The 23,726-nt window shown below is 46.9% G+C and overlaps 1 protein-coding gene across 2 annotated transcripts; it reads left to right on the top strand.

Annotated features, from left to right (window-relative positions):
* Positions 1-12,586: 12,586 nt before the first annotated feature.
* On the top strand, positions 12,587-23,190 carry CCR9 (C-C motif chemokine receptor 9). 2 transcript variants are annotated; one of them, XM_047695893.1, is made up of 3 exons: positions 12,587-12,695; positions 20,157-20,264; positions 21,459-23,190. In XM_047695893.1, exons 2-3 carry the CDS (start codon positions 20,244-20,246, stop codon positions 22,533-22,535), a joined length of 1,098 nt encoding a protein of 365 aa, XP_047551849.1. In that variant the 5' UTR covers positions 12,587-12,695; positions 20,157-20,243; the 3' UTR covers positions 22,536-23,190. The 2 variants fall into 2 exon arrangements, with proteins under 2 accessions (XP_047551849.1, XP_047551860.1); XM_047695904.1 differs by lacking the exon at positions 12,587-12,695 and adding an exon at positions 19,746-20,037.
* Positions 23,191-23,726: the final 536 nt, after the last annotated feature.

Genomic DNA, 23,726 nt, shown 5'->3' with positions numbered 1-23,726 from the left:
CTATATAAACCAATTAATAACAAAATCAAAGAAACACATCGACAATAATACAATAATAGTAGGGGACTTTAACACTCCCCTCACGGAAATGGAAAGATCATCCAAGCAAAAGATCAACAAGGAAATAAAGGCCTTAAATGCCTTAAATGACCAGATGGACATCACAGATATATTCAGAACATTTCATCCCAAAGCAACAGAATACACATTCTTCTCTAGTGCACATGGAACATTGCAGATCTCCAGACTAGATCACATTCTTGGTCCTAAATCAGATCTCAACCGTTATCAAAAGATTGGAATCATTCCCTGCATATTTTCAGACCACAATGCTCTGAAGCTAGAACTCAATCACAAGAGGAAATTTGGAAAGAACCCAAAGACATGGAGACTAAACAGCATCCTTCTAAAGAATGAATGGGTCAACCAGGAAATTAAAGAAGAATTGAAAAAATTCATGGAAACAAATGATAATGAAAACACAATGGTTCAAAATCTGTGAGACACAAGAAAGGCAGTCCTGAGAGGAAAATATATAGTGGTACAAGCCTTTCTCAAGAAACAAGAAAGGTCTCAGGTACACAACCTAACCCTACACCTAAAAGAGCTGGAGATAGAACAAGAAAGAAAGCCTAAACCCAGCAGCAGAAGAGAAATCATAAAGATCAGAGCAGAAATCAATGAAATAGAAACCAAAAAAACAATAGAACAAATCAGCGAAACTAGGAGCTGGTTCTTTGAAAGAATTAATAAGATCGATAAACCCCTGGCCAGACTTATCAAAAAGGAAAGAGAAAGGACCCAAATAAATAAAATCATGAATGAAAGAGGAGCGATCACAACAAACACCAAAGAAATACAGACAATTATAAGAACATACTATAAGCAACTCTACGGCAACAAATTTGACAATCTGGAAGAAATGGATGCGTTCCTAGAGACATATAAACTACCACAACTGAACCAGGAAGAAATAGAAAGCCTGAACAGACCCATAACCAGTAAGGAGATTGAAACAGTCATCAAAAATCTCCAAACAAACAAAAGCCCAGGGCCAGACGGCTTCCCGGGGGAATTCTACCAAACACTTAAAGAAGAACTAATTCCTATTCTCCTGAAACTGTTCCAAAAAATAGAAATGGAAGGAAAACTTCCAAACTCATTTTATGAGGCCAGCATCACCTTGATCCCAAAACCAGACAAGGATCCCATCAAAAAAGAGAACTACAGACCAATATCCTTGATGAACACAGATGCAAAAATTATCGCCAAAATACTAGCCAATAGGATTCAACAGTACATTTAAAAGGATTATTCACCACGACCAAGTGAGATTTATTCCAGGGCTGCAAGGTTGGTTCAACATCCGCAAATCAATCAATGTGATACAACACATTAATAAAAAAAAGAACAAGAACCATATGATACTCTCCATAGATGCTGAAAAAGCATTTGACAAAGTACAGCATCCCTTCCTGATCAAAACTCTTCAAAGTGTAGGGATAGACGGCACATACCTCAATATTATCAAAGCCATCTATGAAAAACCCACCGCAAATATCATTCTCAATGGAGAAAAACTGAAAGCTTTTCCGCTAAGGTCAGGAACACGGCAGGGATGTCCGTTATCACCACTGCTATTCAACATAGTACTAGAAGTCCTAGCCTCAGCAATCAGACAACAAAAGGAAATTAAAGGCATCCAAATCGGCAAAGAAGAAGTCAAACTATCACTCTTTGCAGATGATATGATACTATATGTGGAAAACCCAAAAGACTCCACTCCAAAACTGCTAGAACTTGTACAGGAATTCAGTAAAGTGTCAGGATATAAAATCAATGCACAGAAATCAGTTGCATTTCTCTACACCAACAACAAGACAGAAGAAAGAGAAATTAAGGAGTCCATCCCATTTACAATTGCACCCAAAACTATAAGATACCTGGGAATAAACCTAACCAAAGAGACTAAGAATCTATACACAGAAAACTATAAAGTACTCATGAAAGCAATTGAGGAAGACACAAAGAAATGGAAAAATGTTCCATGCTCCTGGATTGGAAGAATAAATATTGTGAAAATGTCTATGCTACCTAACGCAATCTACACATTTAATGCAATTCCTATCAAAGTACCATCCATTTTTTTCAAAGAAATGGAAAAAATAATCCTAAAACTTATACGGAACCAGAAAAGACCTCGAATAGCCAAAGCAATATTGAAAAAGAAAGCCAAAGTTGGTGGCATCACAATTCCAGACTTTAAGCTCTATTACAAAGCTGTCATCATCAAGACAGCATGGTACTGGCACAAAAACAGACACATAGATTGATGGAACAGAATAGAGAGCCCAGAAATAGACCCTCAACTCTATGGTCAACTAATCTTTGACAAAGCAGGAAAGAATGTCCAATGGAACAAAGACAGCCTCTTCAATAAATGGTGTTGGGAAAATTGGACAGCCACATGCAGAAAAATGAAATTGGATCATTTCCTTACACCACACACGAAAATAGACTCAAAATGGATGAAGGATCTCAATGTGAGAAAGGAATCCATCAAAATCCTTGAGGAGAACACAGGCAGCAACCTCTTCGACCTCAGCCGCAGCAACATCTTCCTAGGAACATCGCCAAAGGCAAGGGAAGCAAGGGCAAAAATGAACTATTGGGATTTTATCAAGATCAAAAGCTTTTGCACAGCAAAGGAAACAGTGAACAAAACCAAAAGACAACTGACAGAATGGGAGAAGATATTTGCAAATGACATATCAGTTAAAGGGCTAGTGTCCAAAATCTATAAAGAACTTAGCAAACTCAATACCCAAAGAACAAATAATCCAATCAAGAAATGGGCAGAGGACATGAACAGACATCTCTGCAAAGAAGACACCTCCAGATGGCCAACAGACACATGAAAAAGTGCTCCACATCATTCGGCATCAGGGAGATACAAATCAAAACCACAATGAGATATCACCTCACACCAGTCAGAATGGCTAAAATTAACAAGTCAGGAAATGACAGATGCTGGTGAGGATGCGGAGAAAGGGGAACCCTCCTACACTGTTGGTGGGAATGCAAGCTGGTGCAACCACTCTGGAAAACAGCATGGAGGTTCCTCAAAATGTTGAAAATAGAACTACCCTATGACCCAGCAATTGCACTGCTGGGTATTTACCCTAAAGATACAAACGTAGTGATACGAAGGGGCACGTGCACCTGAATGTTTATAGCAGCAATGTCTACAATAGCCAAACTATGGAACGAACCTAGATGTCCATCAACAGACGAATGGATAAAGAAGATGTGGTATATATACACAATGGAATTCTATGCAGCCATCAAAAGAAATGAAATCTTGCCATTTGCGACGACGTGGATGGAACTAGAGGGTATCATGCTTAGCGAAATAAGTCAATCGGAGAAAGACAACTATCATATGATCTCCCTGATATGAGGGAGAGGAGATGCAACATGGGGGGTTAAGTGGGTAGGAGAAGAGTAAATGAAACAAGATGGGATTGGGAGGGAGACAAACCATAAGTGACTCTTAATCTCACAAAACAAACTGAGGGTTGATGGGGGGAGGGGGGTTGGGAGAGGGGGGGTGGGGTTATGGACATTGGGGAGGGTATGTGCTATGGTGAGTGCTGTGAAGTGTGTAAACCTGGCGATTCACAGACCTGTACCCCTGGGGATAAAAATATATGTTTATAAAAAATAAAATTTAAAAATAAAATAAAACAAAACAAAACAAAACAAAACAAAACAAAAATATCAAGCAAATTTCTCTCCTGCAGGACTCCTTAGAACCTTCTTTCCTTTAGGGCCCCTCAGAATCTTCTCTCTTGCAGGACCCCCACCCCTCCCAACCTTCAATATGCTGCTTTGTCTTTTTTTACCAATAGTTGAGCCTTTTGCTGAATACGTACGCACACCTTGGGTCATGGGACTCGACCATGTTGTTTTGGGGCATATTTTTCTAAACATGGTTAATATTGAAAACTGGATAATTATTTCTTAGATGGAACCCTGTGAACAATCTGAGGCCCGGGATAGCGTCTTAATTTGTGATTCCCTGCATCCGGCTGGTAGAAGCTCAGTCGGCCTCTGTGCACTGGGTCGGTGTGCGGCTGAGAAGAAAAAAGGAGCCCGGAGGCCTCGGGGTCAACTGCCCCTCCCCCAACCCCCCAAGAAGCTCTACTTTGGGCTCCATTATAGGGACGTGAGCCTCTGATGTGGTTGTTTTGATGTGGCCATTTTGAAACTGAGGACATTTTGACACAGCTATTTTAATGCTGTGGAAATTTTCTGACTTTTTAAAAACAACAGCCATTTTGAACTTTCAGCTTGTGAAAAAAAAATTATCAAGTATCAGTGCGGCATGGGGTCAGGCACAGGGCGAGGGTCCGCATCGTGGGGAGGACAAGGGATAGGATGAGGCTGTGGGGTGGGGGTCCATTTTTGTTTACATTTCTTACAGGAAAAGAAGACATGAAAAGTTTAATGGTCTCATTTTTAGGGTCACGAAAAAGTCCCTATGTGTATAAAGCCTGCTGGTCATCAAGACGGTGTGGTATTAGTGAAAAGAATATACAAAGAGATCAATGGAACAGAATAGAGAGCCTGGTGATCAACCCCCATAAATACAGTCATCTTTGGCAAAGGAGATCCAACGGAGCAGAGACAATCTTTCCTACAACCACGTCTGGACATCCATGTGCAAAACAAGATGAACAAGTCTAGACCCAGACCTTGCGCCTTTAACAAAAATGAACTCAAAATGGATCACAGATCAAAATGTAAAATGCAAAACTCTGGAACTCCTAGAAGGCAACCCAAGAGTAAACCCAGGTGACCTTGGGCGTGGTGATGACTTTTTAGACACAACACCGAAGACCCAAACCGTGAAAGAAATCATCCGAGAGCTGGAAACAGACTCAAGTTACCAACTCCCGCTCTGCAAAACACGATGCGGAGAGAAAGAAAATAAGCCACAACCTAGGAGAAAATGTTTGCCAAAGATCCAGCTGGTAAAGGACTATGACCCCAAAATATACACAGGACTCTTAAAACTCACCAATAAGAAAATAACCTGATTTAAAAAGGGGCCACAGGCCTTAACAGACATCTCCCTGGAAAAGAGAGACGGATGGCAAATAATCCTACAAGAAGATGCTCCGCGTCATATGTCATCAGGAAAATGCAAATTCAAACAATAAGGTATCACTACGCACCTATGAGAGCGGACAAGATCTGGGACATGGGCGGCACCGGGAGCTGGTGAGCCTGTTGGGGGGATGGGATTACCTATTCAGCGCTGCTGGGAATGCGAAGTAGTACAGCCGTTCCGGAAGACAGTTTGGTGCTTTTTTGAAAAAACCCAACTAAACATATTCTTACTTCCCGACGGAGCAATCGAGCTCCTTGGTATTGACCCAAAGGAGCTGAACACTTTCGCCCACATAAAAACCTTCACATGGATGTTTATAACGGCCTTTCTCATAATTGCCCAAACTTGGAAGCAACCAAGATGTCGTTTAATAGGTGAGTGGATAAATGAGCGATGGTCCATCCAGACGGTGGAATAGTTTTCAGTGCTAAAAAAGGAAAAAAAAAAAAAAGAGCCATCCAGCCATGAAAAGGCAGGAAGGAAACTTTAATGTATTTTACTAAGTGAGAGAAGCCAATCTGAAAAGTCTACACCCGGTAGGGTTCCAACCATAGGACTAGACGGCGGGGCGGGGGGGGGGGGGGGCAAACAATGGAAACAATGAAAGGGGTTGCCAGGGGTTGGGGGTGGGGGAGGAAGGAACTGGGGGGCGGGGCGGGGGGGAGAAGAGAGGATTTTTAGGACAGCGGAAGGATTCTGTAGGACGACACAATGGTGCATATACGTCATTACAGTCTGCATTTGTCCAAATGCATAGTGAGTGCTACACCAGGAGTGAACCCTAAGGTGAACCATGGATTTGGGGGGATAAGAATGTGTCTGTGTAGGTTCATTGATTGTAGCAAATGTATCGTGGGGTGCAGGCTTCTGATCGTGGTGGGGGTTGCTTCTGCGCGGACACCGGGAATGTGTGGGAACTCTATGTAAATCCTGTTAGTGCGTTGGACTGTATCACTGTCATGGTTCACTTCCAAGATTCCCCAGCTGTTAGCAGGGGCCCTCCCTCCATCTGGGGTGTGGGGAGGGAGGGAGGGAGGAGGTGAGCACTTTGAATTCACCCCACGCCTCCCAGAGGCGGAAGTGGGAGAGGGGAGAGGTGTTGACAGAGCTGAGCTCTGGCTCCTGTGGTGGTCCAGCTAAGGGGGAAGCTCTAAGGCTTCTGGCCAGTGGGAACTCATGCTGCAAGCCTGCCCAGAAACCTGGTATTATTGTTTCTCCTGAAGTTTCCCATGCGGCAGCCCATGCTCTATTAGAAGTAGAACCTCGGTCATGTCGTTTTGCCTACATGAATCCCTCTGGGGACTTTCCATCACGCCTGGCATCAGATCAAAACGACAGCCTCTGGCCTCAAGTCCCCACATGGTCGGGCACTTCCTGTTTCTCTGGCTGCCCCTCACATCTCTCTGTTCCCCAGTGGGCTGGTCCTCTCATCCTCCGACCCCTCAGGCTCTTCCTGCCACCTGTTCCCACTGCTGGGAATGGTCATCCCAGTCTTCACTTTCGTGGGAAGGTCTTGGGATTCAGATCTTAAATGACACCTCCTGGGCACCTGGATGGCTCAGTTGGTTAAGTGTCTGCCTTCGGCTTAGGTCATGATCTCAGGGTCCTGGGATCAAGCCCCACATTGGACTACCTGCAGGAAGCCTTTTTCTCCCTCTACCTCTGCCCCTCCCTCCTGCTTGTGCTCTCTCTCTCCCTCTTTCTCTCTCTCAAATAAATAAAATCTTTTTTTTAACCTGTCTTAGAGGAGTTTTATTTATTTATTTTTATTTTATTTTATTATGTTATGTTAGTCACCAGACGGTCCATCATTAATTTTTGATGCAGTGTTCCAAGATTCACTGTTTGCATATAATACCCAGAGCTCCATGCAATCCGTGCCCTCCTTAATACCCATCACCGGGCTAACCCATCCCTCCACCCCCTTCCTCTCTGAAACCTTTAGTTTGATTCCTGGAGTCCATAGTCTCTCGTGGTTCGTCTCCCTCTCTGATTCTACCCCCCGCTTCATTTTTCCCTTCCATCTCCTAATGTCCTCCATACTATTCCTTATGTTCTACATGTGAGTGAAACCATATGATAATTCTCTTTCTCTGACTGGCTTATTTCATTTTTCATAATCCCCTCCAGTTCCATCCATGTTGATGTAAATTATAGGTATTCATCCTTTCTGATGGCTGAATAATATTCCATTGTATATATGGACCACATCTTCTTTATCCATTCGTCTGTTGAAGGGCATCTTGGCTCTTTCCACAGTTTGGCAATTGTGGACATTGCTGCTATGAACATTGGGGTGCTTGTGCCCCTTCTTTTCACGACATCTGTATATTTGGGGTAAATACCCAGTAGTGCAATTCCTGGGTCATAGGGTAGCTCTATTTTTAACTTTTCGAGGAGCCTCTGCATTGTTTTCCAGAGTCGCTACACCAGCTGGCATTCCTATCAACAGTGTGAGAGGGTTCCCCTTTCTCTGCATCCTAACCAACACACGTTGTTTCTTGCCTTGTTCATTTTTGCCATTCTAATTGGCTTAAGGTGGTATCTCAGTGTGGTTTTGATTTGAATCTCCCTGATGGCTCATGATGTTGAAAAGGAAATAGTCAACAAAACAAAGAAAAGAGGCAACTCACGGAATGGGAGAAGATGTTTGCAAATGACACTACAGATAAAGGGCTGGTATCCAAGATCTATAAAGAACTTGTCAAACTCAACACCCAAAAAGAAATAATCCAGTCAAAAAGTGGGCAGAAGGGGCACCTGGGTGGCTCAGTGGGTTAAGCCTCTGCCTTCGGCTCAGGTCGTGATCTCAGGGTCCTGGGATTGAGCCCTGCATCGGGCTCTCTGCTCAGCAGGAAGCCTGCTGCCCCGCCTGCCTCCCTGCCTACTTGTGATCTCTCTCTCTGTCAAATAAATAAAATAAAAAATCTTAAAAAAAAAAGTGGGCAGAAGACATGAACAGACACTTCTCCAAAGAACACATATGAATGGCTAACAGACACATGTAAAAATGTGCAATGTCACTAGCCATCAGGGAAATTCAAATAAAATATTTAAAAAAAAAAAGTCACCTCCTTAGTGAGCTCTTCCTAACCACCCAGTGTCAAGAGGTCTCTTAGTCGCTTCGTCACCTCTCTCTTCTTTAATTCCCTGCAATTTTATGTAATATTGTCTGTCTTATTTCCTGCTCCACCTACCTCTGCGATCAGAGCTGGCAGGTCGTAGGAACTGGACCAATCTGTGTTGGATGAAGGATTGCAGTGAGATCTTCAAGGAGACAGAGAGGGGCAGGGTGGGAGGGGAGAATCTATCACTCATAGATGGGGCAAATAAAATCGCCAAGCCCTCAGCTGGTCTCACGATCCATGTGCTATGAACACTGAATCTCGGGGTGTGGATGACCTTTATTTCTCTTCTACGTAGCTTGTGTCCTGCAAGAGCTTGGCAGCTGCACCGAGAACCCATGACCTGCCCTGGAGCATCTATACTTCTGCTGCTGACATGGACGCCCCATGCATCCCGTATCCGCTGAAACCAACATTTCCTCTCACTCGCCCTCTCAAGAAAGCTGCCCCCCGGGTCTCCAGAGCCTCCGAATGATCTTGCTCCCTCCGCTCCTGCAACAGCCCATCATTTGCCAGCTCCTGTGGGTCCCGTGTCTCTCCCATCCCTCTCCTTGCTTCTGCTGCTGGGTCCCCTACTCCTGCCTGCCATCTCTCTCTTTCTCTATCTCCAAACATCAGCAACATAAAGAATCTACAGGTGTCCTGGAAAACCAGTGGGACACAAGCCTGTGCTGGATTGAAGCCTGCTGTGGTAGGAGGGACCTCCACCTTCTTTAAGCCCCTCTGAGGTCAGGGAGGGGAGAGTGGCTCTGCCCTGGGTTGGCCGCCCCGGCTTGTAGCAGAATGAGCCATTCTAAGGTACAGATACTAGCTACAACATAGACCTGTGTGGGTCACTCTGTGGCCCCTAGCCACCTGTAGTTATTTACATGTGAATTGAAACTAGTTGCAAGAAAACAAATACCATACAATAAATCAGTTTCTCCGTCCCACGAACTACGGTTTAGGTCCTCATCCGCCCCCTGTGGCTGGTGGCTGCCCATTGAACTGTACAGATAGAGAACATTTCCACCACTGTAGAAAGCTCTGTTGTTGGGTGGCACTATCCTGGACCCCCAGCGCTGATGGGAGGTGTGTCTTTTCCATTAATGTAGTCAAAAGACGATTTGTGAGCTCCTAGAATGGGGTGCTGGGCGGCAACCGTGGCCAAGACCCCACGGTCCCTGTCCTCGTGGAGTGAGTGGACAAAGAGGGGTCATCACCAACTTTGTCCCTTGGAAGTTTGCCCTGAGACTCCTTGCACCTGCAATGATCAGACCCTCACCAAACCCCTCACCACCAAACCCCTTCGAGATGCTTTGGGTTTCCCAAGGTAGTGAGGCTTTCCTTGGTCGATGATAAGGAGCGATCTAGCAAGCCTGCCTCCAAAGACCCCACAGGGCTTTTGGAATACAACTGTCCCACTCTGGATGGAAGGCTCGGGAAGGAGCCAGGATTACGACTCCAGTTTAAGCACGGAGAATCTGGGAAGCAGAGGATGCAAGCAAAACGCATTTCCTCTCTGCTAGAGACTGTGTCAGACATGTGGAGGGGGGCACCGACAGGAGGGAACCCAGAAGCTCTCCCACTGGCCCCCGCAATGAGGTATGTGGGTCCTTCCTCTGCTGCAGGCAGCAGAGCGTGTGGGCAGCAGGATCCGTGCCCCGGGGGCTCCCTCATTCGGCCCTGGCACCAGGGGACATGCACACATACTGCCCTGCCCTCTAGAACTCTCCTTCGTCACATGTGAGAACACAAAGAGAGACATGCTGTCTGTCAGAGGACGCCTACAACCTCATAAACACCCAACTCTGACTTCCACCTGCACACGGAGACATATGGCGAGGGGACAGAAGTCGGGGGTCCTCCCCGTGAGGAATGAACCCACACTGGACCTCAGCGAAAGGAATCATGTTGCTCTTGGCTCCTTGGAGAAAACCATTTCTCCCTTCTTCATGTCTCCCTGCCTCCCCAGCCTCGAGCTTCCTCTCCGCATCCCTGGGGAAGGGGCTCGGGTGTTCTAGAACTTGGTGCCGCCTGAGCGTCCCTACTTCACCGGGACCACGAGTGACCACACAGTGGAAGACATCACCCCACGACAGTGTATTTATCCTTCTCTTCTTCCCTGACTCCCCTCCCTGACTTCCCTTCCTCCTGCCAGCCTCATCCCACTCCCTGGGATGCCCTTACCTGGTGAGGTGATGGCTTGAGTCCCGAGGAGGTGGGAGCCGAGTGTCTTCCTGGCTGGGGGCTCCCGCACCCATAGCACGTGTCTCAGCATCCTGAAAGCATTCCTAGGCCCCGGGCCAGCCATTGGGGGGTGAAGCAGGTCCACGGCTCCCCGCTGGCCCGAGGACAGCCAAAAACCAGTTCAGGGAGCATCTCTCCTCTCTATTGCTCCTTCTTTTTTTCTGTCCAGAATTGCCAATGTGGAGGGAGAAATGAAAGGCCAGAGCCCTTGGCTAGGGTACCGTTTTAGACACCAATACTCAATGACTCTGGGCCGAGAGCAGGGAATTCACGGCCCCCTCAAGGCTGCTGAATCAACCAGCACTTTCATTCTTACTGCTCATGGTCTGTAACTTTTGTATGTGCTGCTCGTTGGCCTTTCCCATGGAGACAGTCGGCCGAGCTGCTGATGCCTCACGGTGCTCTGCGTGAACAGACGGTGACTGATGGGTCAAGCATCAGGGGACAGCCACCCTGCTGTTCCGGTGAGCCCACAGGACGAGCAACGTACTGGAGAGAGGGAACCAGTCTCCACGAGAGTGCCGCTGTGATTTTCCCCCAGAACAAAGATAAAAGAGAGGTCTTCTTTGTAATGACAGCAAGGAACTGACTTGGGTCTTTCCCCTGTTAGCAGAGGTTACCAGCTGTAGCTTCTTTTCCACGATTATCCCCCCACTCACCCCTCCATTGCCAGGCACAGCCCCTGACCCTGGGACCTGGGAGGGGGGCCACCACTTTGTGATTGAAGGCCAACCAGAGCTGGGGGCCGGAGAACTTCATCTGTAGGCCTCATTAAGAACATACCATTTTGGGGGATGCCTGGGTGGCTCAGTTGGTTAAGCAGCTGCCTTCGGCTCAGGTCATGATCCCAGCGTCCTGGGATCGAGTCCCACATCGGGCTCCTTGCTCATCAGGGAGCCTGCTTCTCCCTCTGCCTCTGCCTCTGCCTGCCATTCTGTCTGCCTGTGCTTGCTCTCTCTCCCTCTCTCTCTCTGACAAATAAATAAATAAAATCTTAAAAAAAAAAAAAAAGAACATACCATTTTGTATGTTTAGGCTTTTACAAAAACGTCATCAAAACAGCCATTGTTGGGCGCCTGGGTGGCTCAGTGGGTTAAGCCGCTGCCTTCGGCTCAGGTCATGATCCCAGAGTCCTGGGATCGAGTCCCACATCGGGCTCGCTGCTCAGCAAGAAGCCTGCTTCCCTTCCTCTCTCTCTGCCTGCCTCTCTGCCTACTTGTGATCTCTCTCTGTCAAATAAATAAATAAAAAAAAATCTTTAAAAAAAAAAAACAGCCATTGTTAATCAGATGAAACGTTGTTGGTGTCCGTGTATCTGACGGAGGGTGGTCACATTGAAATGAAAGCTTACAGTATCTGACCCCAACTTTAAGGGGTCTCTGACCCCCCCCCCCCCAATGCTCCCTGGCTTCCTAGACAGGCATCACACGCATGACTTTCTAAAGGAGCGTCATTCAGTAGAATTTTCAGAAACCTGTGCTGCCTGCTGCAGAAGCCACTAGCCCGCGGGGCCGTCGAGCTTTTCCAGTGGGGCTGCTGCGACCAAGGAACTAGTTACATTTCAATTAGTTTGATTTTGAAAAGGTCCCTGTGGCCAGTAGCGACTGTGTCTGTGTCCGGTGGGAGGGCTCTGTGGGTTTGGGTCAAGCTGTCAAGGCCAGAAAGGGTGATGCGGTGATGTGCCGTGCAGGGGTGCTGGTCCCTGGCAGGTCTGGCCAGACCCCGTCCCCCGCCCCAGCCCAGCAAGCTGGCGAAGCTGACTGCCCTCAACAGCCCCTCTTTTCCCCCTTCCCCTGCAAGTATTTGTGCTGTCTAGGAAAAGACTGTGTTCTTAGCCTCTCCCGTCCATAGACAAGTCTTCAGAAAAGATGGTTTCCCTTAACCCAGCAGTTCTTGGTTTTTCACTTCTGGTTGCAAATCATCAGGTCTGCTGATTGCTGGAGCTACAGCTGGTGACTCCCTGTCCCCACCCTCCCGGGTCACCCCACCCGTGACAACACAGGCTGGGGGTAGCTGACTTCCTTTATAGTGTTTTTGCAAAGTTGCCTGCACAGAACCCACAGAAGCCTTGTCCTCATCCCAGGCAGAGAGCAGACTAGCCTTCTTCCTCTACACGGAGCTGGTGGGGCGAGCTTCTCCTGGAGCCTCGCCCACTGCCCTCCGCAGTGAGTATCACCCTTCTCCTCTGCACGTTCCCAGGTCTCCCGTGCCCTCCCTTGTGCATTGCCTTGATGGCTTTTGCTTATTTGTCCAGTGTTCATGAGCACCAGACACTTTGCTAGAAGCTTCCAGGGAGGCAAAGGTGAATCAGGTAGTGGTTTGCCCAGGCTTCAAGGATGAGTAATAAGATACCTTCCCACCCACACATGGGAAGTAAAGATTCAAGGCAGTCTGTTCTGTGATTTGTACCTTACAGGAGGGAGAAGCCAGCATTCAGGACAGGTGACAAGAAGAGGGTCAGGACTAGGAAAGTAAAGCTCCCAGACAGGCCTTGGGTCCGAGAGTCTGCCCCATGGAAAGATGTCTGGGGTGGCATTCTCAGTAGCAGTGAGAAATTAGAAACAAGCAAAGTTTGCACCAGGATGTGACTGGTTAAGTGAACTATGGTGTAGCCAGACGATGGAACACCCCACAGCTGTCAAGTCTGATGACAGCTCCATGTTAATTGGCAAAAGTGGGCTGAGAAAGAGTGTTAACTAGAAAGCTGGGTCAATAATGGTTTCTGCAGCCTGATTCCCTTCCCATTGTGTGTGTGTGTCTATGTGTGTGTATGTGTGTGTGTGTGAGGTTATGTTGCAGAGAAAATGTCTAAAAGGATACATCTCAGGGAGTGACCAAGAGCCAACTCAAGAGAGGGCTGTTGGAACAGTTTTAACTGTCATCGTCTTGATTTGCTCTGGGGTTGTTGTTGTTATTGCTTGTGTATTATGAAATATACAAAATCTCCTTTAGAATCAGAAAAAAGCAAAGCTCCTTTATTTATTTTTATAGATTTTATTTATTTGACAGAGAGATCACAAGTAGGCAGAGAGGCAGGCAGAGAGAGAGGGGGGGAAGCAGGCTCCCTGCCGAGCAGAGAGCCCGATGCGGGGCTCTATCCCAGGACCCTGAGACTCGATCCCAGGACCCTGAGACCATGACCTGAGCTTAAGGCAGAGGCTTTAACCCACTGAGTCACCCAGGCGCCCCAAAAACTCCTTTATTTTTAAGGACTCCTCAGTGACTACGGCTTTGTCCTTTCCAACACACGCACCCTCTCCAGTTTCCCAGCAGCTGAGGCTCTGTAGCTGGCTAGGGCAGCAGGTGAGCTGTAGCCAAGCCCAGAGCTGGACGTTGGGGGCGGCCGCTAGCCTGCTGGAGCCCGTCTCCTCCTCCCCCTGCTGAATAAGCCCCTGGGGCTAGATGCCTCTTTTCTCCATATCTGTCTGCTCTGAAACCCCCCACCAGGACTCTGGGCTCATAGGTTGCTCAGCGCGGCGCCCACGACAGGGCCGGGGGTGGGGACCCTACCCAGGCTTGGCCTGCAGACGGCCTGGTAGACAGCTCAGAGACCCTGCTTCCAGGCCTACCAAAAAATGCAAGCGATGATTCAATCTCAGTGTAGCAAAGTGAACAAAAATCAGAGCAACACCCAGGTTCCTGACTCACATTAGTGTCTGTATCCAGCTCACCCACGACGGTTGACCAGGGGGACTGGGGCTCCATAGTGATGTTTTTCTCAAGTAAACTCTACACCCAACACGGGGGTTGAACTCATGACCCGGAGATCAAGCGTCCCAGTGTTCTACTGAGTTAGCCAGCCAGGAGCCTCTCCAGGATGATTTTCACGTCGATTACTTAAGGACAGCAGAGAACCGAAAAATAACAGTTGGATGGTAATGGATGCCAGCCTAACTTTTCTCAGAGTTACTTTTTTTTCCCTATTTTTTTTTATAGTAAATTAATAGCTCTCCGTTCTTTCTACTACCATCAAAGCTCCTGTACACATCTGTTTTCTGACTTTCATGCCTTTGTGCATACCTTTCCCTGCCCTCGAGCAATGTTCTCTCCCCTCATTGCACGTCCTGATCCTTTCCAGCCTTCAAGAGTCAGCAAAAGGGCGCCTGGGTGGCTCAGTGGGTTAAGCCGCTGCCTTCGGCTCAGGTCATGATCTCAGGGTCCTGGGATCGAGTCCTGCATCGGGTTCTCTGCTCAGCAGGGAGCCTGCTTCCCTCTCTCTCTCTGCCTGCTTCTCTGTCTACTTGTGATCTCTCTCTCTGTCAAATAAATAAATAAAATCTTTAAAAAAAAAAGAGTCAGCAAAAAAATGTCACCTCCTCAAAGAAGCCCTCCTGGGTTTCCCCCACGCTGGAGGCATGACTTCATTCTCCTGATTCCCAAAGCGACTGGTAGCACTTAGCATTGCTGGTATTTGCTGCGATGACATATCCATTGTACTTGAATGTCAGCTTCTTGAGGACACGGATCAGGTCTCACACGGTGTTTAAGTGGAAGAGGTGCATCCGGTGTATCCGGTGTCAAGACACATTGAAGGAGTAGCTGGGGGGCGAAGAATGTTCCCTCCTTCTCCCATAGCCCTCTGCATTCTGCAAAGAGTGTTGCACTCGCCCCTTGCCACAAACCCTTGCAAGCCAAGGAAATCTAGTCTCGGTGAGGACATGCCCCTTCTTGCTAAGGTCCCCATGCAGAAAGGGATGGACCCAGGGACAGCTGGGGGTCTGTCGTGCTTCCCCTCACCGCACCCATTATGCTGTAGGATGCGGCCAGGCCTTTCAGATTTGAGCAGTTGTAGCCCCATAATGAGGCCATCCTGAGCACGGTGAGGAGAGACTGGGGCAGCGCTGAGCCAGCAGCTGGGGCCCTCCCAGCAGACCCGAGAGGGGCCCACTTTCAGTATGTTTTGTTATATGTGGGTGTTTGCCTCCTTCTCAGGGGTGACAAGAAAATGAAAGCGAGCCTGGAGATTTTGCGATTGGTGCAGTAAAATCTCCCAAGAGTATTCTGATGGGAGAGGGGAATTCTAGCTCGAGGGCCCTCGGCAGTGTCTTTTGACGGTGGCTCTAGAGCTCTACACTTTTTGACTCTCCCTAAATTTTCCATGAGCCCGAAACACATTGAGAGGCGGCAAGATAAGCCTTCCCAAAATGCTCCTGTAGGAGCTCAAAGTTGCAAAAAGTAGTCATGGAGAATTTAATTACTTTTTTTTTTTAAGATTTTATTTATTTGACAGAGAGAGGGAGAGATCGCAAGTAGGCAGAGAGGCAGGCAGACAGAGAGGAGGAAGCAGGCTCTCCGCGGAGCAGAGAGCCTGATGTAGGGCTTGATCCCAGGACTCTGGGATCATGACCTGAGCCGAAGGCAGAGGCTTTAACCCACTGAGCCACCCAGGCACCCCAGAGAATTTAATTACTTTTAATTACTAATCGTGGCTACCTTCCAGGCCAAATGGAGAGGGCCGTGAGGGCCTTCTGGGGCCGAGCTTGGCAAACTGGTGTACGGTGTAGGGAACGGAAGCACACTGGGGCTTCTTTAAAAAAAAAAAAAAAGGTGACAGGTTATTTTTACAATAGTTCCTAAAATAAAATTTCATGCACAAAGTAAAATATTTAAATAGTTTACAAAACCTGAAGGGAAAAAAAATGAAAGTCTCACTTTCCACTGGTCATGATTGTTAGTCTCCTTCCAGAAAATGTTTCAGTACTGATAAGCAATGAAGTGTGTAACTGTTACATATATTTTTTAAAAAAAGATCTTGCAACATAGTCTTCTCTTTTGTATTGCTACCTAATACTCTTAGTGACCTCTTTTTATCTGTGTGAGGTCAGTACATTCTAGTTATGGACTACTTGTGTGTTATTGAAGGACGGATCAAAACATTACCAACTGCTGGTTATTAAGGTTGTTTCTCGCATCTCCCAAGGTGTATCTTTATATTCTTTTGTGAGAATAACAATAGGACATGTTTCCAGGATCAAGGGCTGAGTCAGAGCTGTTGTGCTTTGTAAATTTTGACAAGAGATAGCTCTATCCTCTGAAAAGGTTGTGCAGGAGGGGTGCAAATATCAACCATTCTGTCTCCGTCACCAGAGAAACCTCAGAGGGCTTCACTGAGGAGGTGACATTTTTTTTGCTGGCCCTTAAAGGCTGGAGAGCATGGGGACACATGATTTATACTTCCCACTAACTAGCTATAACTAATCATAACCAATGCCATTCTTTCTTCTTTATATGACCTTTTTTTTCCCCTTGGGAGTTTATTTTCTTCCATATTATTTCTTAACATTCAGTCTTCTTCTTTTTTAAAAAAATATTTTATTTATTTATTTGAGAGAGAGACAGTGAGATAGAACATGAGCGAGGAAAAAGTCAGAGGGAGAAGCAGATTCCCTGTGGAGCTGGGAGCCCGATGCAGGACTTGATCCTGGGACTCCAGGATCATGACCTAAGATGAAAGCAGTCACTTAACCAATTGAGCCACCCAGGCGCCCAACATTCAGTCTTCTTATGCAGGTAGAAAGGAACCAAGTACTAGAAATATATAAAGTGTTTTCTGGCTAATGTCTCAAAAAAACCCATCTTCCTATTTCCCAACCTGTAATAGAATTACATGAGCTGAGTTGGGAATTTCCACACTTAACTGGGGCATTTAAAAAAAAGAGAGAGAGAGAGAGATTTTCCTTCTTAAGGGCATGATTCAGAAACAAAAAGAGGACGGTAAAATCAACGGGACAATGTAAAATTTGGGGGAGGGGGCTATCCTATGAGATGCGGCCAACACCCCAGCTCCCCCATACATCCACCCACTAATTTCAGCAACCATTGGCAAGTTTCCAATCCCAGGATTCCTTCTATATTTAATAGCTAGCACCTTAAAAAGAGCTTTCTCTCCTCTTCATTTATTTTGTCATTCATTTGCATCAGTATGGACTCTCGGAGCCTCACAGAGTTGAATGAGCTAGAATGATTGCTTTACTTAATTTGGTGCCCAAATCACCTTCGATTTGGCTAGTGGGAGCCCAGAAGTTTGGCACCTACGTCCTTTTGACAAGCCCTCATGGTCCTTCAAACACTTGCTTCCTGATGCAATAAATAAATAAATAAATCAGCTCCAGGTTCATCTTGCAGTTTTCCTGCCCCAGCTCTGGAGTTAGACATTTCTCTAGAGTCTGCTTCCTTTTGGTGGAAGAAGGTATTTAGAAACTAAGATCTGAGCAAGGACGCCTTATTCTGTTGTGTCATTGTTCTTGGGTTCTCTCAGGAGACAATACACATGCGTATACACACAAGTTATCTAAGCTTTAAAAACATGAGTCCAGGGGCGCCTGGGTGGCTCAGTTGGTTGAGCGACTGCCTTCGGCTCAGGTCATGATCCTGGACTTCCAGGATCGAGTCCCGCATCGGGCTCCCAGCTCCTTGGGGAGTCTGCTTCTCCCTCTGGCCTTCTCTCTCATGCTCTCTCTCACTCATTCTCTCTCAAATTAATAAATAAAATCTTAAAAAAAAAAAACAAAAAAAAAACAAAAAAAAAAAACAAAAAAAACCAAACATGAGTCCAGGGGCGCCTGGGTGGCTCAGTGGGTTAAGCATCTGCCTTTAGTTCAGGTCATGATCGTGGGGTCCTGGGATTGAGCCCCGCATCAGGCTCTCTGCTCAGGAGGGAACCTGCTTCTCCCTCTGCCCCTCCTCTCTGCTCATGCTCTCACTTTCATAAATAAATCTTTATTTTTTATTTTTATTTTTCTAAAGATTTTATTTATTTATTTATTTGACCGACAGACAAAGAGAGAGAGAACATGATCAGGGGAAGTGGGAGAGGGAGAAGCAGGCTTCCCACTATGCAGGGAGCCTGATGCAGGCTTGATCCCAGGACCCCACGATCATGACCTGAACCAATGGTCAACTCTTAACCAACTGAGCCACCCAAATGCCCCTAAAATCTTAAAAAAAAATTAATAAAAACACTGTTCATCTTGAGCCCTCAATTCCAATAAATAGCACAAGGAACTCCAAGGCATATGCTGCTGGCAAGAATGTTGCAAGGAACCAGTTCAGGCCACCTTCCTTCTCGCTTGCTAAAGGCAGGAGAGGACTCTGGGGAGGGAAGAAAACCAGAAAGTTTTCATGAGAATTTCACTGTTTTTCCTTTCTTCAGTTGAACCACTGTTTTGGGGTCCAACTACAAAGAAACGGCACATATTCCAAGTACAGAATGTAAGTCCTGACTTATGTATATGCCCACGAAACCTTCCCATAATGAGCACAGCGAACATCTCCATCACCCCGAAAGGCTTCGTTGTGCGCCTTTGCACCTCCCACCCCCACGCTCTCCCCTGCCTCTTCTCTCTCTTACCAGGAAATCACTGGTCTGAGTTCTCTCACGATAGATTACTTTGCATTTTCTAGAATTTCATGTAGTGAATCACAAAGTATGTGCTGCCTTGGTCTGGCTTCTTTACTTAGCCTCATTATTTTGAGAGCCATCCGTGTTGCTGTGTGTATCCGTTGTTCATTCTGATTCCATTGTGTGGCCATGCCAATGTTCACTTATCCCTTCCCGAGACTTGACGGACATTTGGGTTGTTTCCAGTAACGGCTCTTATAAATAAAGCTGCTAGTGTGTATATCAGTCTTTTGTGGCCACATGCTTGCATTTTTCTTAGGTAAGTACACGGTTACTTGATGGTTAGATCACATGGTAAGCATTTGTTTAACTTTTTAAGAACCTGACAAACGATTTTCCAAAGTGGTTGCATCACACGTCAGGTACTGAAAACCACTATACTTTCAGAAAAGGAGGCTGAATCACGATGTCATGTTATGGAAAGGAAACCAACAGGATAGGGTTGGATCTATGAAGGGGAATTATTTTCTTCTAGAAACTTAGGGTGTGACGCTGGACATGGTTCTTTGGAATATACTCGCTTAAGGCGTACAAAGAAATGCCTGGCTCAGGTAGAGAGACCCTTCCTTAAAGACAGGCAAGCTGCTGTTCCCTGAGTCATATCGGGGTGGGTTTACAGACCTTCAAAGCACATGTGAACAATAGCCAAGATTTATTTAAGTCAGCTTGGAGGCCCTTTGTGTTAGGGAACTGACTATATTTTCTTTGCTAAACAAACCCTGGGACCTCATTTTCCTGCCAGAGTCAGGAGACAGAGAAAATAGGGCCAATTTCTTTATCCTGGGTTTGTAAGTAGAGCATGTAGGCAGGTGCTAGGGCTCTGAACCCCTCTGGGAGAGGGACCCAGCCCTTGTCCCCATGTCCTTGCCACCTGGTTATCCTGCAGAGTCTGGGCCCAGAGGGTTCTCAAGTTGACCTCCCTCCCGTGATCTTCAGGAGCCCCCTGGTTGATAAAATAAGGGTGGGACATTTAGCAAAACAGACCATGATTGCGAAGTTACGTCAAGAGAGAAAGAACTAATGTGAAAAGGACGTGCTGGAAAACGTTAAGGCCCCAAAGGGCTCTCAGGGGAGCGGTCTCTCTTATTCCTATGTTAACGACCAAGGTCATTTTGAAATTGAGAATATTTGGTTTGATATCAGTGTCAGGCGGACTCTAACTTTTGCTTGGGATTCTTTCTTTTCTTAAGAACAAATGAATTTAACATTCAGTCTTCGTCTTTAGGTGTTCATTGCCGTTCTTTTTTGCAAGGCAGACCCCTTTTTGATTCGTGTCCTCTCTTTTGAGAAGTGAGCTTGAATCTTATCCATCATGGTGGCCACAGAATTCACGGTGAGTACATCCACATTCCTTGAGCTCCTTGAAACACACTGTCATCTTGCCTGTTTGTTGGGGGGCGGGGGGAGGTTTGTGGGAAGGAAACTGCTGCGGGGAGCGATTTTTCTGCGTGGTTTCCAGGGGTGAGATCTCTGCTGAGCTGTGCCCTGGAGGGGCCGTTGACGCCAGCACAGAGGGCTCTGCAAACACGCAAAACCAGAAGAGCTTGGGGGTATGTGGCAAAGTGAGAGGAAAATGCTATTTGCGATTTTATTAACAGGTAAGGGTATTTATGATCTTTAACTAGATGTGCTTGCTTCTGTGTGTCTGTTCCGAAATTGAGACAAACAAGGGTGAGGGACGATCCATAATTTGGTTTAAAAAAAAAAAACAAAACCCTTGGTGAGCCCATTGGTTAGGCGTCTTGCCTAACAGGACAGAGTCTTTAGAGAGACCAAAGAATGATATGTGAGTGCTCAACCTGCACAACTGTACAGGGCCCATACTTAGAAGGGCCACTTGCTTGACTTCATGCTCTGCTGTCTTGAAATTCTTACCAAATTTTGGGCAAAGGATCCTGAAAATGACATTGCTTGTACCAGCGCTTATGTATGTGTGCGCATGGGAGAGGGTATGGATGTGAGTTTGCGTGTGAGTGTGTGTGTGTGTGTGTGTGTGTGTGTGTGTGTGTGTTGGTGCTTCATGAGCAGAGGCTACATAGCTTTCAGAAGACTTAGAGGAATCTGGTCTTGGAAAAGTTTAGGAGCCTCTGAGGACCCCTTAGAAGTAGGGAATGGAGAGGAGAAATCAGAATCATTCAGGGTTTGATAAAAGTTTTGTGCCCATCATGGGTCCCAAAGGGGTCTGAGCACTTGCCACATGTCCTGTCACTGTTGGTTTGCTTGTGTGTGCCCTCGCTAGGATGTGGGTTCCACAAGTGGGAGCCATGTCTGACTCAGCCGTGGCTGCGGTGTTAGCATGCACACAGCTCCTGACATAGCCTCAGCGCACGATAACATTCATTGAATATATAAATCTGTCGGGTGATCCAGACAGACGCTCTCAGAAATGCCTACTTTCCACGCACATGTGTCTCTGTCTCAACATAGACTTTTGGGATGGGGAGGACCACGTGGTCCATGCCTCTGTCATCCCGCCATCTTCCAAAGGCTTGTCCTTAACCAAACGGTATCCGATATCTCCTTGCAGACCTTCTTCTCTAACATATCTGACGACTACAACTACCACTCCACGTCTACCACGGATGATGACCTTGAGAACCTTTTCTGTGAGAAAAGCCACGTCAGGCGGTTTGCGAGCTACTTCCTCCCCCCCTTGTACTGGCTTGTGTTCATCGTGGGCGCTGTGGGCAACAGTCTGGTCATCCTCGTCTACTGGTACTGCACACGGGTCAAGACCATGACCGACATGTTCCTCTTGAATCTGGCAATCGCTGACCTTCTCTTTCTCATCACCCTTCCCTTCTGGGCCATCGCCGCCGCCGACCAGTGGCGGTTCCAGCCCTTCCTGTGCAATGTGGTCAACAGTTTGTACAAGATGAACTTCTACAGCTGTGTGCTGTTGATCATGTGCATCAGCGTGGACCGGTACATCGCCATCGCTCAGGCCATGAGAGCCCAGACCTGGAGGCAGAAAAGGCTCCTGTACAGCAAAATGATCTGCCTCACCGTCTGGATAGTGGCGGCCACGCTCTGCATCCCAGAAATCCTGTACAGTCGACTCAAGAGGCAATCGGACATTACCATCTGCACCATGGTTTACCCCAGTGACCAGAGCACCAGAGTGAAGTCCACGGTCTTGACCCTGAAGGTCCTCCTGGGCTTCTTCCTCCCTTTCGTGGTCATGGTGTGCTGTTACACCATCATCATTCACACTCTGTTACAAGCCAGGAAGTCCTCCAAGCACAAGGCCCTGAAGGTGACCATCACGGTCCTTACAGTCTTTGTCCTGTCTCAGTTCCCCTACAACTGCATTCTGTTGGTGCGGACCATCGATGCCTACACCATGTTCATTTCCGACTGTGCCATTTCCATCAACATTGACATCTGCTTCCAGGTCACTCAAACCATCGCCTTCTTCCACAGTTGCCTGAACCCCGTCCTCTACGTCTTTGTGGGTGAGAGATTCCGCAGGGATCTCATAAAGACCCTGAAGAACTTGGGTTGTATCAGCCAGGCACAGTGGGTCTCGTTCACAAGGAGAGAGGGAAGCGTGAAGCTGTCATCCATGCTGCTGGAGACGACCTCCGGCGCTCTCTCCTACTGAGGGGTCTCCGCTCCGACATGGAAGGCCCTTTTTGGAAATTACAAGAAATACGGGTACACCTGTGCCAGATGCAACTGGAGGGAAACCAATGAAGAAGAAGAAAAAGGAAGTGGGGATAAAGAAAAACCCGGAAAGGGATGAATTTGGACGATTGCTTTAGTTAGAATTTCCAAGCCAGAGTTTTCCAAACTGACTGGCTGTCCCCTGAGACTGTTGCTTGGCTCTTGGCTACAATGGCTGCAATTTTCAAAGGAGGACTAACACACGGTCCCACGGAACCCCCTGGCTTTTTGTCACCTGACTGAGCATTAATGCAGCTGACCTCGGAGGGGGGGTTTCTGTAACTCCACACCTGCCTGCCGGGTTGACCTGCCCAAGGACTCTGCTTGTCCACTCGTGTCACAGGGGTGGGTCAGCCTGCGGAGAGACCCCGAGAGCCCAAGTTGGCAGAACTGGCTCTGGCTCTGTCTTGGGCTCCCTCTGCCCAGTGGCTTTTGGAATGGTCTGCTTTGTCTCCTCCCTATAAAATGGGTTGGTTTTATTGAGCCTCTTTTTTCTGAGCTTGCTGGAAGGATATCTGCCTCCCTGCTGCTTCTCTTTTTCTTATTGTACAGTGCTGACCTGTCTAAAGGCTTCCAATTCTGAGACGAGGCTGGGGAAAAAAAAAAAAGTAACGCAGTTCACTTTTGCTTTGTGTCTTCTATCTTTGTGTCTTCTATCTCACCTGTGAAAATGTTTTATATACCAGAAAAAGTGCTTTTTGATGACTGTGTAAAATACTCATTACCGGGCATTTTCTTTGTCATTTCTGTATTTTAGAAGTGCCCCATGAGGGGTCCCATAGCCACATTAGAGTGTGAAGAACAGATCAGGATAAGGAAATAAAATCTCTGAAACACTTTAAAGCCATCTGGGTTGCAGGTTGTGTTTTGTTATGTTTTGTTTTTGTTTTTGCTTTTTCTTTTCACTTTTTATAAATTCGAGCTAACTAGGGGCGCCTGGGTGACTCAGTCAGTTAAGTATCTGACTTTCGATTTCAGCTCAGGTCACGATCTCAGGGTGGTGAGATCAAAGCCCGCAGGGGGCTCCCTGCTTGGTGGGGCAGTCCATTTGGGATTCTCTCTCTCCCTCTGCTTCCCCCTCTCATGTAAATAAATTCTTTAAAAAAATAAAAAATTATTCAAGTTAGTT

The sequence above is a fragment of the Lutra lutra genome, chromosome 1 (genome assembly GCF_902655055.1).
Source record: "Lutra lutra chromosome 1, mLutLut1.2, whole genome shotgun sequence".
In the NCBI taxonomy this organism is placed as follows: Eukaryota; Metazoa; Chordata; class Mammalia; order Carnivora; family Mustelidae; genus Lutra; species Lutra lutra.
The sequence above is the reverse complement of the archived record's forward strand: the minus strand, read 5'-3'. Positions and strand labels throughout refer to the sequence as shown.